The 17132-nt window shown below is 50.8% G+C and overlaps 1 protein-coding gene across 4 annotated transcripts in view; it reads right to left on the minus strand.

Annotated features, from left to right (window-relative positions):
- Positions 1 to 17132, minus strand: part of LOC137544954 (uncharacterized) — a 254449-nt gene that overhangs the window by 74195 nt on the left and 163122 nt on the right. For all 4 annotated transcript variants that reach the window (XR_011025953.1, XR_011025952.1, XR_011025951.1 and 1 more), the window contains exon 5: positions 6331 to 7180. Coding sequence is in view for 1 of the 4 variants with exons in the window: in XM_068266061.1 (XP_068122162.1) it covers positions 6331 to 7180 (850 nt within the window). In the remaining 3 variants the exon portion in view is untranslated. The remainder of the gene's footprint in view (positions 1 to 6330; positions 7181 to 17132) is intronic.

Consider the following 17132-nt stretch of genomic DNA (forward strand, 5'->3'; position numbering starts at 1 on the left):
CGGAGCCAAAAACAGCCAGATTTCTTTGCTGGATAAACTGCTTCCATTAGCACAATTTTGATGCCAGGAACCCAAAAGCTCACAAACTTGGTCATTGAGTAGTGACTGTGTGTCAAGGTTACAAAAAGTGGGTGGAGTTAAAAACACATTTTTCTGGGAAATTGTAAACTGCAGCCCTTCTTCACTGTTAATGGCAGGGTTCTCAAACTTAGCATAGCTGGTTACTGGGTGACTGGGATTAATATTCAAAAAAGTGGGTGGAGCCTAAAAATGCCAATCAAAAATCCCATGTCACTTTTTTAAGGAGAATATTAAAATTGCTGCCATTCTTGCACTGTTAATGGCACAAGCCCCAAACCTGGTACAGTTGGTCATTGGGTCACTGAGGTTCAAATTCAGAAAAAGGGACAGAGCCACAAACAGTGAATCAGATTTGTTTCATTTCATGGGAAAATACAAATTATTGATGCCAAGGACCCCAAAACTAACAAACTTGGGCATTGAGTGACTTTGTGCCCAGGTTACAAAAAGTGGGCGGAGCCAAAAACAATTTTCACTGGGAAAGTGTAAACTGCAGCCTTTCTTACACTGTTTATGGCAGGGTTCCCAAACTTTGCCCAGATGGTCACTGAGTGACTGAGATTAATATTCAGGGAAGTGAATGGAGCCTATAATAGCCAATCACAATTCACCTGTTGATTTTCAAGTGGAATATTTAAATTGCTGCCATTTTTACACTGGTAATAACAGATGCCTCAAACCTGCTACAGTTGGTCATTGGGTGACTGGGGTTCAGATGCTGGAGAGGGACGGAGCCACAAACAGCCTATCTGATTTGTTTAATTTCTATGGGAATATACAAATGATTGATGCCAAGGACCCCAAAGCTCACAAACTTGGTCATTCAGTGTTTGTGTGTTAGGGTTAGAAAGTGGACGGAGCCAACACCAGTCAAATACATACCCGGGCAACGCCGGGTCATCAGTGGGTGGAGACAAATACACATTTCACTGGGAAAATGTAAACTGCAGCCATTCTTACACTGTTAATGGCAGGGTTTTTAAACTTTGCACAGTTGGTCATTGGGTGACTGGGATTGATATTCAGAAAAGTGGGTGGAGCCTACAAAAGTGAATCAAACTTCACCTGTTGCTTTTCAAGGGGAATATTTAATTGCTACCATTCTTGAACTGTTAACGGCACAGGCCTCAAACCTGGTACAGTTGGTTATTGGGTGACTGGGGTTCAAATTCAGAAAAGGGGGTGGGGCCACACACAGCCAATCAGATTTGTTTCATTTCAATGTAGATTATTGATACCAAAGACCGCAAAGCTCACAAACTTGGTCATTGAGTGTTTGTGTGATAGGGTTAGAAAAAGTGGGCGGAGCCAACACCAGCCAAATACATACCCGGGCAACGCCGGGCAATCAGCTAGTAATGAATAAAGGCTGAAATATCTTGCTTTGCATGTAATGAGTCTATTTCATATATTAGCTTCACCTTTTATGTTGAATTGCTGGCATCAGTGGACTTTTGCACGATATTCTAATTTTCCAAGTTCCACCTGTATGGTTTGAGTGATGTGGTCCTATTCATAGAGTCAGGGGCACCTCTGGCCCTTTTGTCACTCCAGGCAAGAAAACATGTGCCACCCCCCCCCCCCCCCCAAAGAAGTGGAATGTGGCAATACAGGATGTGGGCCCGGGTTTTATCCTATAACACAGTTATGTCACTAAAAGTAATTAGACAACATACTCCCCTCCCCTAGAAAGAAACCCACACATGTTTCTTTTGGTTCGAACCCGCACGTTTCTTTTGGTTCATGTATTAGCATGGTATGTAGTAATCATGAGCCCCCGAAATGCCAAATGCTGCAACAATAACACCAAAATATCAAATACACACACACACATCAGAATCGCACACACAACATTGCACTGTGTGCAGCTAGTTTACTATCAGTATAGTTAGAGTAGCAGCTTATACTGTACATACTGGGAGTAGCAGAGAACAGCACCTCTGCTAGTTTATTAACTGTACAGGGACAGAGTAACAGCTAATACTGTACACACTTCAGCTAGTTTACGATCAGTAAAGGGACAGAGTAACATCTTGTACTATACATACTGGAGGTAGCAGAGATCATCACACACTTCAGCTAGTTTACTATCAGTACAGGCACAGAGTAACAGCTTAAACTGGACGTAGCAGAGATCATCAAAGAGTAACAGCTTATATTGTAAATACTGGGGCAGCAGAGATCAGCACACACTGAAGCTAGATTACTATCAGCACAGGTTCAGAGTAACAGCTTATACTGTACATACTGTGGTTAGCAGAGATCAGCACACACTGCAGCTAGTTTACTATCAGCACAGGCACAGAGTAACAGCTTATACTGGAGGTAGCAGAGATCAGCACACACTGCAGCTAGTTTACTATCAGTAAATGTACAGAGTAACAGCTTATACTGTACATACTGGAGGTAGCAGAGATCAGCACACACTGCAGCTAGTTTACTATCAGTAAAGGTACAGAGGAACAGCTTATACTGTACAAACTGGAGGTAATAGGGATTGGCACACACTGTAGCTAGTTTACTATCAGTACAGGCTCAGAGTAACAGCTTATACTGTACATATAGGAGGCAGCAGGGATCAGCACACACCTCAGCTAGTTTACTAACAATAGTGTGGTTACCTGCCTGGTAGCAAGAACAACCTTATGTCACACTAAGTTGTTCTTTAATGTTTACTGGAGGGTAAAAAGTGTAAAAGAAAATATACTTACCTAGATGATGTTTAGGCTCTCTTGATACCTCCAAGGTCTTTACTGTTTCCATCCCCCTGTCCCCCTTGCCACGTAGCATCCATTTGTAGCTCTGGCTGGTACCAGTTGGACCCTGGAACATGCGCAGCCCACTCCATTCGCCCTCTCTGTACACACTCCTGAATGGCTGTGCACAGCAGCTATGGGCGTGAGCATCTTAAACAAACCCAGTTTCAAAACAATCGGAACTGTGCTTGCACAGGAAGATCCTGGTGATGGCTGCTACATGCAGCCGCGTGTAAGGTGTGTACAGAGAGGTTGAGCCGCTACATGGATGGACTGAGGCCTGGACATCCAGAGCGGAAGTTGCAGCAGCAAGATGGAGGGAAACCCTGACTGACACAGTACAGAGCCTGCAAGTGTAAGGATAGCCTATACATCCTCCAGGTAAAGTATATCTTTTAAAGAGAGTCTGAAGCGAGAATAAATCTCGCTTCAGACCTCATAGATAGCAGGGGCATGCGTGCCCCTGCTAAAACGCCGCTATCCCGCGGCTTAACGGGGGTCCCTTCACCCCCAAATCCCCTCGGTGCAGCGGGTAAGCGCTTCCTGGTTGGGGCAGGGCTAACCGCCGCAGCCCTGCCCCACGCGCGTCTGTCAGCGCGTATCTCCGCCTCTCCCCCTCCCCTCTCAGTCTTCCTTCGCTGAGAGGGGTGGGGGAGAGGCGGCGATGCGCCGCTGATAGACGCGACTGGAGGCAGGGCTGCAGCCGTTAGCCCTACCTCCACGAACGACCAACTCTACGACCAACTATTGCGGGGGTGGGTTTGGGGGTGAAGGGACCCCCATTTAGCGGCGGTTTAGCAGGGGCACACATGCCCCTGCTAACTGTGAGCTCTGAAGCGAGATTTATTCTCGCTTCAGAGTCTCTTTAAGTTCCCTTTAAAAATTGGGTGCTGGTGAGAGAATGCTGGGGGAGGAGGGTTTATATAAAAGCAGGGGGCTGATTAGGGGTGCAGGTGCCAGGTGGGGTAGTACATTGAGGGTTGGGAAGAAGGTGTGAGAGAATTGGCTGAGACTGCTAGTATTCTGGTGCAGAGAGAGCAGAACTGCTAGAATTCTGAAGATTGGGCAGGGTGGAGTGATGTGAGGCATGGGGGGGATTGACAGATTGGGCAGGGTGGAGAGATGTGAGGCATGGAGGGATTGACAGATTGGGCAGGGTAGAGAGATGTGAGGCATGGGGTTGATGCAGAGGGGATAGAGAGGTAGTGACTGAGGGCTGCTACTCACTTTTTAATTGTCCCGCTCTGATCTCTTCTATGGCATGCGGAAGGCGGAGCTTAGTTTTGCTGTAGCTGGTGGCCAGCATGGATCCTCTGCCCGATGTCTGTAATGAGGTGAAGGCAGAGGGGCGGAGCTAAAGACGTCCGGAGGCGGGGCTTATGATGCCGCTGCTCATAGAACAATCCTCTCTTCTCTCCCCCAGCTGAGATGCCCACTGTACTGTGATTGAATTGCAGGGATGGCAGAGGGAATAAGAGAACTTATACCAAGTGCCTGCATGGGGCAGTGCTAAAGGAGGCGAGGCAGGCTCCCCAGTGGGCACATAGTGTGTCTGTCCCACGCTGGTGCAATGACCCGAACAACTGGCGGGGGGTGGAGTTACAGAGCCACCAGTTGTACTGTATGTAATGTTGCTGCTAGGGAAGGGCTAGAGGCGGGACAGAGCATGATTGTTGTTTTTCTATTAGCCGGGGGTGGAGCCGCCCGCAGCGAGGAAACAAGAGCCTGCAAGAGTCTGTCAGCTCCGTTCTGCGCAACTAGAAGGGCAATTAAAAATGTAATAAATCTAGCGGCAGACGGCGCCTTATGACAATCATTCCGCCCCAGGCAACTGCTTGTACTGCCTGTGCCCCCAGGCGCCCCTGCATAGAGTACACTGCAGTTACCCCCCTCTTTTAGAGAGTGTTATTCAGTGACATAGCTAAGGAGCTATGGGCCCCAGTACGAGTTTTACGCAGAGCCCTCTCAAGCACTCTGTATAGAACAATTTATATTAAGCACCAAAAGCTGCTAAGAGCAGCTACAATGTCAGCAACATGTAATCAGGGTAGAAGAATAGTTTGTTAATGAGTACCTAAGCAGCTCGAGGTGACCCAAAACGACTAGGAATGTATAGGGGACTAAAAGAGACCGAAAAGCCCCCCCTACTAAAAAGCAATGCTTACTGTGGTTTGCCTTCTTAAAACAGAAGGTATTTACGATAATTCAGCTTCAAGTGGACATTTGTGGTTACCCACAATGCACCACTACTGAATATGCAAATTATCTCTCTTTGCCCCTGAAGCTAGGGTAGCATCCATCCACAACCGCTGGTGTATAGCAAGCCTATAGCTTCAAATTTGTTAATAATTACCACTATTCAAAGGGAGGGCCCCTCTGGTCCAGGGGCCTTGGTGCGGTTGCAAGCTCTGCACCCCCAATTGTTACGCCACTGGTGTTATTTATATCCCCTGAGGAGAACTTTTAAAAGTGTCTCCCAATTTGTGTGCGGTGCGGTGCGGTGTGTGTGTGTGTGGTGTGTGTATGTGGTGTGTGTGTGTGTGTGGTGTGTGTGTGTGTGTGTGTGTGTGTGTGTGTGTGTGTGTGTGTGTGTGTGTGTGTGTGTGTGTGTGTGTGTGTGTGTGTGTGTGTGTGTGTGTGTGTGTGTGTGTGTGTGTGTGTGTGTGTGTGTGTGTGTGTGTGTGTGTGTGTGTGTGTGTGTGGTGTGGTGTGGTGTGGTGTGTGTGTGTGGTGCGGTGTGTGTGTATGTGGTGTGTGTGTATGTGGTGTGTGTGTGGTGTGGTGTGTGTGTGTGTGTGTGTGTGTGTGGTGTGTCTGTGTGTGTGGTGTGGTGTGGTGTGTGGTGCGGTGTGTGTGTGTATGTGGTGTGTGTGTGTGTATGTGGTGTGGTGTGTGTGGTGTGTGTGTGTGGTGTGGTGTGGTGTGTGTGTGTGTGTGTGTGGTGTGGTGTGCGGTGTGTGTGTGTATGTGGTGTGGTGTGTGTGTTTATGTGGTGTGGTGTGTGTGTGTATGTGGTGTGGTATGTGTGTGTGTGGTGTGGTGTGTGTATGTTTGTGTGTGTGGTGTCGTGTGTGTGTGTATGTGGTGTGGTGTGTGTGTGTGTGTGTGTGTGTGTATGTGGTGTGGTGTGTGTGTGTGTGTGTGTGTGTGTGTGTGTGTGTGTGTGTGTGTGTGTGTGTGTGTGCGTGGTGTGTGTGTGTGTGTGGTGTGTGTGTGTGTGTGTGTGTGTGTGGTGTGTGTGTGTGTGTGGTGTGTGTGTGTGTGTGTGTGTGAGTGTATGTGTGTGTGTGTGTGTGAGTGTATGTGTGTGTGTGTGTGTGTGTGTGTGTGTGTGTGTGTGTGTGTGGTGTGGTGTGGTGTGGTGTGTGTGTGTGTGTGTGTGTGTGTGTGTGTGTGTGTGTGTGTGTGTGTGTGTGTGTGTGTGTGTGTGTGTGTGTGTGTGTGTGCGCACCTTTATATTATAGCAGTTGTTTGTAGTCTTTCACTAACTTACGAGAAGATGTGCTTCAATGTGGAAGTACTTTTACGGTTGTCATAAACTTGTTCTTTTAGAATTTCAGCAGTTTCAAATCGTTTTTGGCCCAGTTCAGGCAGGAATTCAAAGCTGACAACACTGTGAATGACGTTGTCTTTGGTGAAGGCGAGGAACCTGTACTTGTTATACTTCCACCCCAAGAATTCAGCTTCTCTTTTGTAGTCTGGGTTTTGATTAGTCGGAGGATTCCCTCTATAGAGCTTTCCATTGCATTTGGCCACACACCACAGCTTTCCATCTGGAGTAAAGGACATGAAATGAGTAAGCTGGCCCCAATTTGTGTCTCCGGTCTTTATGACTGAACAATTCCATTCCATGTCCTCATTTGGTGGATAACCCTTCACTATCCTGCCTTTATTATTCACTGCATATAGAACACCTTGTGGATCAAAGCACATGGCTTTAAACTTGTTCCAGTCCCGAGCCCCTATCTTTGTTGCTAGCCTTTGTTTCCAGGCTATATTCTCATTTTCAGGTTTTGGACCCTTGTAGAAGTCTCCATCTTTAGTTGTTATGTATAGCTCTCCATTGGGATGGAAGAAAATGAACTTGACTGATGCCCATTCATTTATACCAACTCTTATAGCTGTAAAAAACCAATCTGCACTTTTGGTAGATGGTGGTGTCCCTAGGTAGAGCTCCCCTCCACGGATACAGTAGATGCTTCCATCAGGACTACAGGCCACATGGCTGGCCCACTTTACTGTGCCCAAAACAAAAGCCCTAGTGTCGAAAGGATCCTTCCAATCTCTTGGGAGCTCCCCGATCTTTAAGGAATATTTTTTTGTCACCGCCAACAGAAGAGTGTCTAAAAAAAACATTCAGAATGAAACAACTGTAAATAATAGCCAAAGCATACAAATTCAAATACTCTCAGATTATGTTATAGTAAATTATCGTTGAGTTGATTATACTACTTAAAAAGAACCTGAACCAAAGCCCTGGCTCAGAAAGCAATACTTAAATGCAATTAGGGAAGCCTCAAGATCCTATTGAGGCTTCCGTCTATATTCTGTAGACCCCCCTTACCCAGTATGAACCCCCTGCATATCAGGGCCGCGCTCCTCCACTTGGCCGTACAGTCGCCAGGGTCGCACATGTGCAGTAAGCAGGAACCACTTGTGCACGTAGTAAATTGGAGCCAGTTTACTGCGCATGCAAGGGGATGATCGCACAGCTACAGCATGACTGCACTGATGAGTGCTGTTTAGATACCACTTTTCACTATCTGGATCTAATTCGGATCCGGATACCCCTCTATCCGATCCGGGTCAGATATTCGAGTTCAAAATTTTCTGATCCTAATCCGAATCGGATATCTGACCGCAAAATAGGTATATGAGGCATATAGCATCATTATTTTGTAAAGAGGAACACTAATTGATGAGGTGGGGACTTAAAATCCCTCCCCCCCCCAAAAAAAAAAAAATTGCTGTCAATTAACATCAGGACTAGGTTCCAGGAAGTGGTCATACTGCCGCAGTTGGGGCCTCCCCACAACTTGGACAGCACAGACACCTCCAAAAAAATTACACAGCAATTGTGTTCAGAGAATTGCTATGGCACCTAGTGTTGGTACCACGGCTGTAAACATTTTTTGAACCTGGCTTAATGAAGATGGAGTCAGGAGGCTGTGGTGATAAAGGGTGGTGAGGCAGGCATAGTGATTCCCACTCAGCCACTTCATTTCCCCCTCTTGCCAACAACAGGGGCCAGGAACTCACCAACCGCCCAAGCCTGGTTCATTTTCAGAAAATTCAGTCTGTCCACAGACTGGGTGGACAGACGAGAGCGCTTTTCGGTGACCATGCCACTTGAAGCACCTTTCTGACATCACGCTGGAAGGCGGGCAGGACAGCACTTCCAGGGCGTACTGCGCCAGCTCACTCCAGATATCCAGGTGCTTGACCCAGTAATCCAAGGGGTCCACAGGGGTTGTCAGTGTCAAACCCGCTGCAGGACCCCATGTAGTCAGCCACCATCCGGGTCAGGTGCTGGTTCTGGCTTTGATAGCCAGATGCTGCTGCAGGCACCTCTTCTGTAGGCAGTGGTACTGGCGTGACGTAGAGCGCCTTTGTCAGAGACAGTAGGAGTCTGGCTGACGGCTTCCTCCAAGTGCCGAACCAGAATCCGCTGCAAGTCCCTCATTCGGTGCACAGGGTCTCCTCCTACAGGCAGGAACTTAGCCAGCTTCCCCTTCAGCTGTGGGTCCAGCATCAGGGTGATCCAGATGTCCTCCCAAGCACGCATCTGCTTCACCCTTGGGTCTTTGTGCAGACGCTGCAGCATGTGCACTGCCATGGGGAACAGGGACACCATCTCTGCTGACACATACTCGTCTTCATCACCCCCAGTGCTGTCCTCCTCCTCTGACTCCTGAGCCTCATCCTGCTCTATCCACCCCCGCACCACTGCAGCTACACTCCTCTGTGCCCCCTCTTCTTCAAGGTCAGGGACCTCCAACTCCTCCAAGTCCTCAAACTCCTCCTCCTGCCACACAGAGGTGGACTACGAAGGTTGCTGCTGCTGCTGCTGCTGCTCCTGCTCGATCAAGACTGCCTCTCCCACTTCCAGCAGAGCATTGAAGGCCTTTTCCAGCTTGCACACCATGGTCACCCATTCACACAGCTTACTATGTTGGTGGCCTCCAGGAAGGGTGCCAGCACCAAGCACACCAGGTGCATTGTTCCCCACTCAGCAGGGCGGGTGATGTCCGGGAGGTGGGCGGTACTGGTAACGGACAAGTTGGCCTCCATGGTGGCTTTGGCCAGGTAGCGGTTGACAGCCCGCCTCTGTTCAACCAGACGCTCAAACATTGCCAGGGTGGAAATCCTGCGTGTTGGAATGTCTATAATGATCCGGTGCCGTGGGAGGTTCAGCTCCAGCTGCACAGCTTCCAGGGACACTGTGGCACCACCCAAGTGGCAAAAATGACCCACGGTTTTCCTTGCCACTCCCAAAAGAGTATCCATCCCCCGGTAGGTGCGCAGGAATTTCTGCACCACCAGGCTCAGGACGTGGGCCAGACAGGGGATGTGGGTGAGGTTTCCCAAGTGGATTGGGGCAACCTGGTTTGCTTCATTGTCGGCCACCACCTCTCTGACTCTGGCCTCTGGAGGTCAGCCAACTCCTCTCCTGCTCTCGGAGCTTGGCCAGGACGTGGTCTGCCGTAAGCTTGTTCTTCCCCAGGGTGACCATCTGCAGCAGCGCTTGGCAGTGGCGGGCCTTCATGCTGCGGCTGAGGCGGGGGTGTTTGGTGGCGGGTTTGCCGGAGGATGGAACCGGATCAGAGCTGGAACCTGCTGCACTTCCCCTGACCCTGCTGCGGGGTGGCACCACCCACTGGGGTGATGATGCTGCTGTCCCCTCCTCACCCCCTTCTACCAAACTGACCCAGTGCGCCGTGAAGGACAGCTAGCAGCCTGTCATGTACCTGCTGCTCCAGGAGTCCATGGTCACATGGACCCGCTCACCCTCCACATTATCCAGCCCACACTCCACGTTGGCCTTCACAAAGCGGTGCAGTGCTGGGATGGCCGTGCGTGCGAAGTAGTGCCGGCTGGGGATTGGCCAATGCGGCGCTGCGCACTGCAGGAGTGCACGCATCTGGCTCCCCTCCTGCACAAATGAGTACGGGAGGAGCTGGGAGGACATGGCCCATGTAAGCAAGTCATTCAGCTGGCGTATGCGACAGCTGCTGGGAGGCTGAGCCCTGACCACAAAAGAGTCACTCAGCAGGGTCTGGTGTTGGTGGCATTTTGGGCTTCCACGGGAAGCCGAGGAGGGAGCAGAGGAGACCACTGAGGAGGACTGGCTGCCTGAACAGGCCTCAGTGTCAGCAGGAATGGCAAACGGGGTTATGGTGCTCTGACCTCTGCAAGGGCCAGCGCCAGCTTCCTTCAGCCTCTTGAATTCCTCATGCTCAGGTTTGTGCTTATTGGCCAGATGGTTGATGATGCTAGAGGTGCCATAATTGGAGGAGTTAGACCCTCTGCTCAGCTTCACATGGCACACATTACAAGTTACAAACTTGCTATCAAGTGAGGGCAGATGAAAAAACTGCCATATTGGGGACTGCAGTTTGCCCTTATGTCGCTCCGAATGGGATGATGCTGCTGCTGATTTTCTCCCAATGGTGGTTGGGGCCTGGGGTTGAGTGGTGCGGCTGGTGGCAGTAGTATCTTCCCCAAAATAATCTTAGTACTCTTCCCCAAAGACATCCACAATGGCTATCATTCATAAAGCGTTCCCGCATGCGGAAATGCTAAAAACAGCCGACTTTACCGAGCACTGAGCAAAACGTGTATTCATAAAGGCTGTTTCCGCATGCGAAGCTGACTTTTCCGAGCAGAGCGATAAATCACCGCATTCTACGGTGATTCTATGCGGAAATGTAACAAAATGTCAATTCATAAAAACTAATGCAGGCGGTATGCAGATGGGGATTACCGCTCCCCTGGATGTAGCGATAAGCATGCGGAGTACATGTAAGTGAATGGGACAGACCTCCCAAGCAGCAGCAGAGAGAACACCGCATGGAGGGACTCGGCCAGCTTCTCCTGTTTCCGCATGCCTACCGACAGCCTACAGTGGGATATCTCCGCAATTCTATTGCAACAGGCAACATTTTTATGAATGACCACCCAGAAGGCTGAAATACCGACAGCGGTATTTTCCCGCACGGATTTTAGTTACCGACAACACTTTTATGAATGATAGCCAATGTGTTTTCTAGGGCTGGTGGTGGCCTGCTCGTCATCTACCATCAGCTGCATCACAGGCACGGCGTCTTTCTCCTCCAATTTGCGCTGCTGACCCTGCTTGAAAATGTCCGCAATACGCTGCTGCGTCTCTGCAGCGCGACTCCCCCTAACAGCTGGACGGCCAGTGGGTAGCGGCGGAATGGAGACTGATGCGGCAGAACTGCTGGAGGCCGCAATGTTGCTCCCTCTCCTCTTGGCCTCGCTGCCCCTCCCCCGGCTGCCAGTGCCAGACATAGTACAATGTGTTGATGTCTCAGATGGTGTGTGGGGTACTTGTACTTTATTAGTGGCGGGCTTGGACACGGAGTGACAGACAGCAGAGTACAACAAGACACACTGACACTGCTCAGTCAGCAGCACAGCAGCACTGCAATAATCTGTAGTAGCTAACACAGCACTACTCTCACTCTGCACTAACTACACAATATAACACAGTAATCCTATCTACCTTACTGTGTAACTACTAGCTAGCTAAGGCTAATAGCAGGCCAGCCAGCAGCAAGAGGCCTGGACTGTGTGCACACACCAGTGGCGTTCCTACTGTAGGGCACAGGGGGGCGTGGCACACCGGGTGACAGACAGCTAGGGGGGTGTCGCCACGACCCCCCATAGCAAGCAGCAGAGAAGGAGGGGGAAGCAGCGCTAGGAGGAGGGGCAGTGGGGGCACCGTCCATAGATTACTGGCGGCAAGTGCAGGGGCGGCGAGGAGGCATGCGGAGAATTACCCACCACTTCCGCGATCCAAGCGCTGGCAGCGTCATGTCGTCACAGATCTCCGCCTTCAATGCTGCCCACTGTGCTTCCGCTAATCAGGATTACCAGAAGCACAGTGGGCGGCATTGAAGGCTGAGATCTGTGATGACATGACGTTACCAGCGCTTGGAACGCAGAAGTGGTGTGTTATTCTCCGCATGCCTCCTCGCCGCCCCTGCACTTGCTGCCGGTAATCTATGGAGGGGGAGAGAGGCAGAAGGAGGGGTCCCAGGTGAGGGAGGGGGGGGATATTTCCCCCCTCCCCACCGCTGCCCCCACTGCCCCTCCTTCTAGTGCTGCTTCCCCCCTCATGGGGCATCTATACTGGGGGCAACTGTACTAGCTATATTGGGGGCAACTAAACTAGCTATACTGGGGGCAACTAAACTAGCTATACTGGGGGCAGCTATACTAGCTATACTGGGGGCAGCTATACTAGCTGTACTGGGAGCAGCTATACTAGCTATACTGGGGGCAGCTATACTAGCTATACTGGGGGCAACTGTACTAGCTATACTGGGGGCAACTAAACTAGCTATACTGGGGGCAACTAAACTAGCTATACTGGGGGCAGCTAAACTAGCTATACTGGGGGCAGCTAAACTAGCTATACTGGGGGCAGCTATACTAGCTATACGGGGGGCAGCTATACTAGCTATACTGGGGGCAGCTATACTAGCTATACTGGGGGCAGCTATACTAGCTATACTGGGGGTAACTGTACTAGCTATACTGGGGGCAACTAAACTAGCTATACTGGGGGCAACTAAACTAGCTATACTGGGGGCAGCTAAACTAGCTATACTGGGGGCAGCTAAACTAGCTATACTGGGGGCAGCTATACTAGCTATACGGGGGGCAGCTATACTAGCTATACTGGGGGCAGCTATACTAGCTATACTGGGGGCAGCTATACTAGTTGTACTGGGGGCAACTATACTAGCTATAATGGGGGCAACTATACTAGCTATACTGGGGGCAACTATACTAGCTGTACTGGGGGCAGCTAAACTAGCTATACTGGGTGCAGCTATACTAGCTATACTATGGCAGCTATACTGGGGCAGCTATACTAGCTATACTGGGGGCAGCTATACTAGCTTAGCTAGCTATACTGGGGGCAGCTATACTAGCTATAATGGGGGCAGCTATACTAGCTATACTGGGGGCAACTAAACTAGCTATACTGGGGGAAACTAAACTAGCTATACTGGGGGCAACTAAACTAGCTATACTGGGGGCAACTAAACTAGCTATACTGGGGGCAACTATACTAGCTATACTGGGGGCAACTATACTAGTTATACTGGGGGCAACTATACTAGCTATACTGGGGGCAACTAAACTAGCTATACAGGGGGCAACTAGTTTCACTGGGGGCAACTATACTAGCTTCACTGGGGGCAGCTATACTAGGGGAAACTGTACTAGCTATACTGGGGGCAACTATACTAGCTAATACTTTAAATTACAGTTAGCTCCGCCCTCATCTGGTCATGACCATTTTTTTGCCGCGAAGCACGCCGCAGGTTGTGGCCACGCCCATTTTTTTAGGGGGGGGATGTGTCTTTTAATACCCAGCACCGGGTGTCAAATGCCCTAGGTACGCCACTGGCAAACTGGGGGGTTGGGGGGGGGGGGGGGGGGGGCGCGGGTGTTTGCGCGACCTAGTGAACAGTGCTGTGCTATGGGGGGGGGGGGGGGGCGGCGGCTGCATAGCTAGCATAGTTGCCCCAGTATAGGGAGTTTAGTTGCCCCAGTATGGTTAGTATAGTTACCCCAGTATAGTGCCCCAGTATAGCTAGTATAGTGCCCCAGTATAGCTAGTATAGTCCCAGTATGGATAGGTAGTGCCCCAGTATAGCCAGTAAAGTGCCCAGTATAGCTAGTATAGTACCCAGATAGCTAGTATAGTGCCCAGTATAGCTAGCATAGTGCCCAGTATAGCTAGCATAGTGCCCAGTATAGGTAGGTAGTGCCCCAGTATAGTGCCCAGTATAGCTAGTATAGTTGCCCCCAGTGTAGGTAGTTTCGTTGCCCCCAGTATAGCTAGTTTCGTTGCCCCCAGTATAGCTAGTTTCGTTGCCCCCAGTATAGCTAGTTTCGTTGCCCCCAGTATAGCTAGTACAGTTCCCCCCAGTATAGATGCCCAGCTGGGGGGGAAGCAGCGCTAGAAGGAGGGGCAGTGGAGGCAGCGGTGGGGAGGGGGGAAATATCCCCCCCCCTCCCTCACCTGGGACCCCTCCTTCTGCCTCTCTTCCCCTCCGTTTAGCGGTGGCAAGTGCGGCTCGGCGGCGGGGAGGCATACAGAGAATTACTCACCACTTCTGCGTTCCAAGCGCCGGCAACGTCATGTCGTCACACATCTCCGCCTTCAATACCGCCCACTGTGCTTCCGCTAATCAGGAAGAACAGTAGGCGGCATTGAAGGCGGAGATGTGTGACGACATGACGCTGCCGGCGCTTGGAACGCGGAAGTGGTGAGTAATTCTCCGTATGCCTCCCCGCCGCCGAGCCGCACTTGCCACCGCTAAACGGAGGGGGAGAGAGGCAGAAGGAGGGGTCCCAGGTGAGGGAGGGGGGGGGGATATTTCCCCCCTCCCCACCGCTGCCTCCACTGCCCCTCCTTCTAGCGCTACTTCCCCCCTCCTGCACCCTAAAGTAGGTACAGGTCTGGCGAGAGGCCAGACCTGTACGGCACACCGGGCAACATGCTGCGGCACACTAGTGTGCCGCGGCACACTGGTTGGGAAACACTGCTCTAGACAATGATCAATGGTCTGAGAGTGTTGAGTTTAGGGTTGCCAGGTCGGCTGATGGAGAAAACCGGACAGGGGGTGGAGTTAGGGGCGGAGTCAGAAGCACACTTTTATGTAGCAATGGGCTTTTTAAAAAATTTTTTTTACAGTATTTATATCGCACTGACATCTTCTGCAGCACATTACAGAGTACATAGCCATGTCACTAACTGTCCTCACCAGTACATGCACATAAGAGACAACTTTTCACCAGTTAATTCACATAATGACAGACTGCGTTACCGCAGTAAATGCACATAAGGGACAGCTTTTCACCAGTTAATGCACATAATAACAGACTGCGTTTCCGCAGTAAATGCACATAAGGGACAACTTTTCACCAGTTCATGCACATAATGACAGACAGTGTCCCCAGCATAGGTAGCCAGGTGTATAGATGTCCCCAGTATATGTAGCCAGGCGTATAGCTGTCCCCAGTATATGTAGTCAGGCTGGTGGTGGTGGGCTGGGGGCCCCAGGGCACCTCAAGCCTGACTGGTGGTGGGTTGGAGGCCTCATGCCTGCGTGGCTGGTGGGCTGGGGTCCCAGGGAAGCTCAGGCCTGGCTAGTGGTGGTGGTCTGGGGGCCCCAGGGCAGCTCAGGCCTGGCTGGTGGTGGTGGGCTGGGGGCCCCAGGGCAGCTCAGGCCTGGCTGGTGGTGGTGGGCTGGGGGCCTCAGGGCAGCTCAGTGGGTGCCAGTGGGTGGGGAGGAGGGTGCCAGTGGGTGGGGAGGAGAGTACCTGTGGGTGGAAAGGAGGGTGCCACTGGGTGGGGAGGAGGGTGCCAGTGGGCAGGAGGAGGGTGTCAGTGGGTAGGAGGAGGGTGCCAGTGGGTGGGGAAGAGGGTGCCAGTGGGTAGGGGGGTCGTCAGTGGAGGGGGGAGAATGCCCGTGGGTGGGGAGGAAGGTGCCCCTGTGTATGAGGAGATTGCCCTGGGGAGAGAAGACAGGAAGAAAATGATCGAGGCGCCAGCCGCGCTAATAAGGGATACAGGAGCCTGCTTTATTCCTCCCTCCCTCCTCCCTTCCTCTGAATGCCCCCACCTGCTGTGAATGTCCCCCCCCCCGTAGGCAGTGTGTGCGGAGCAGAGCGGAGCGGTAGGTCCTCTTACCGCAATCCATGCTCACCGGCAACTAGTCTCCTGCTTCCTGTGACGTCATGGTAAACAGGAAGCAAGAGACTAGTTGCCGGTGAGCATGGATTGCGGTAAGAGGACCTACCACTCCGCTCTGCTCCGCACACACTGCCTACGGGGAGGGGGGGGGGGGGACATTCACAGCAGGTGGGGGCGCATTCATAGGAAGGGAGGAGGGAGGGAGGAATAAAGCAGGCTCCCGCATCCCTTATTAACGCGGCTGGCGCCTCGATCATTTTTTGTCATCTGACAAGTACAGACTTGCGGTGGCCACGGCCAGCGGGGGGGCTTTAAGAGGGGCTAACAAGTTGCCAGCTGGGGCTGAAGCCTGGGCAAGCCCCAGTGTAGCGCCGCCACTGGGCAAAAGGCATAAAACCGGACATCTTAATTGTCCCGTTTAACATGCCTTTTTGGACAGGACACAGCGGCCAAAAACCGGACTGTCCGGTCTAAAACCGGACACCTGGCAACCCTAGTTGAGTTGCTGGGGAAAAGTAATCTGTAGACAACTAGAGATGGCCCGACTTTAAGGCCTAGTGCACACCGAGCGGTTTTTGGAGCGATCCGCCGGCCGCATCTGCCTGTAAAAACACTTGGCTAATGTATTGCAATGGGATGGTGCACACCGGTGGTTTGAGGTTTTTGCCCAGCCGCAAACGTGCCTCCTGCTGCACGTTTGCGGTTTTCAGAAGCGTTTCGTCCTCAATGTAAAGTATAGGAAAAACGCAAACCGCTCTGAAAAACGCTACTTCAGAGCAGTTTGCCAGGCGTTTTTGTTACAGAAGCTGTTCAGTAACAGCTTTTACTGTAACAATATGTGTAATCTGCTACACAAAAACGCACCCAAAACCGCTAGGTATGTTTAGAAAACCTCTCTAAACATACCTAGAATCGCTCTGAAATCAGCTGCCAAAACGGCTAGCATATTGCGGATCTGCTAGCGGTTTTGGTGTGCACTGGGCCTAACATCGATTTTCTCAAAAACTATAAGGTCTTTTTAAAAAAGTTTTTTGCATCTTGTTCAGAAGATTCTGTTTAATAAACCCTGAAAACTTGGTGTTTCTAGGACTTATGGGGGCTTTGCTATTAACCGTTAAAGTCGGCAGATTTTTACTGTAATGTAAAATGCAGAAAATGGGCAGATGCAGATTTTCTGCATTTTACATTACAGTAAAAATCCGCCGACTTTAGCGGTTAATAGCAAAGCCTCCTTAAGTCCTAAAAACACCAAGTTTGCAGGGTTTATTAAAATGAATCTTGTGAACAAGATGCAAAAAAAAAGTTTTCAAAAATACCTTACAGTTTTTGAGAAA

The sequence above is a fragment of the Hyperolius riggenbachi genome, chromosome 1, assembly GCF_040937935.1.
Source record: "Hyperolius riggenbachi isolate aHypRig1 chromosome 1, aHypRig1.pri, whole genome shotgun sequence".
Classification (NCBI taxonomy): domain Eukaryota; kingdom Metazoa; phylum Chordata; class Amphibia; order Anura; family Hyperoliidae; genus Hyperolius; species Hyperolius riggenbachi.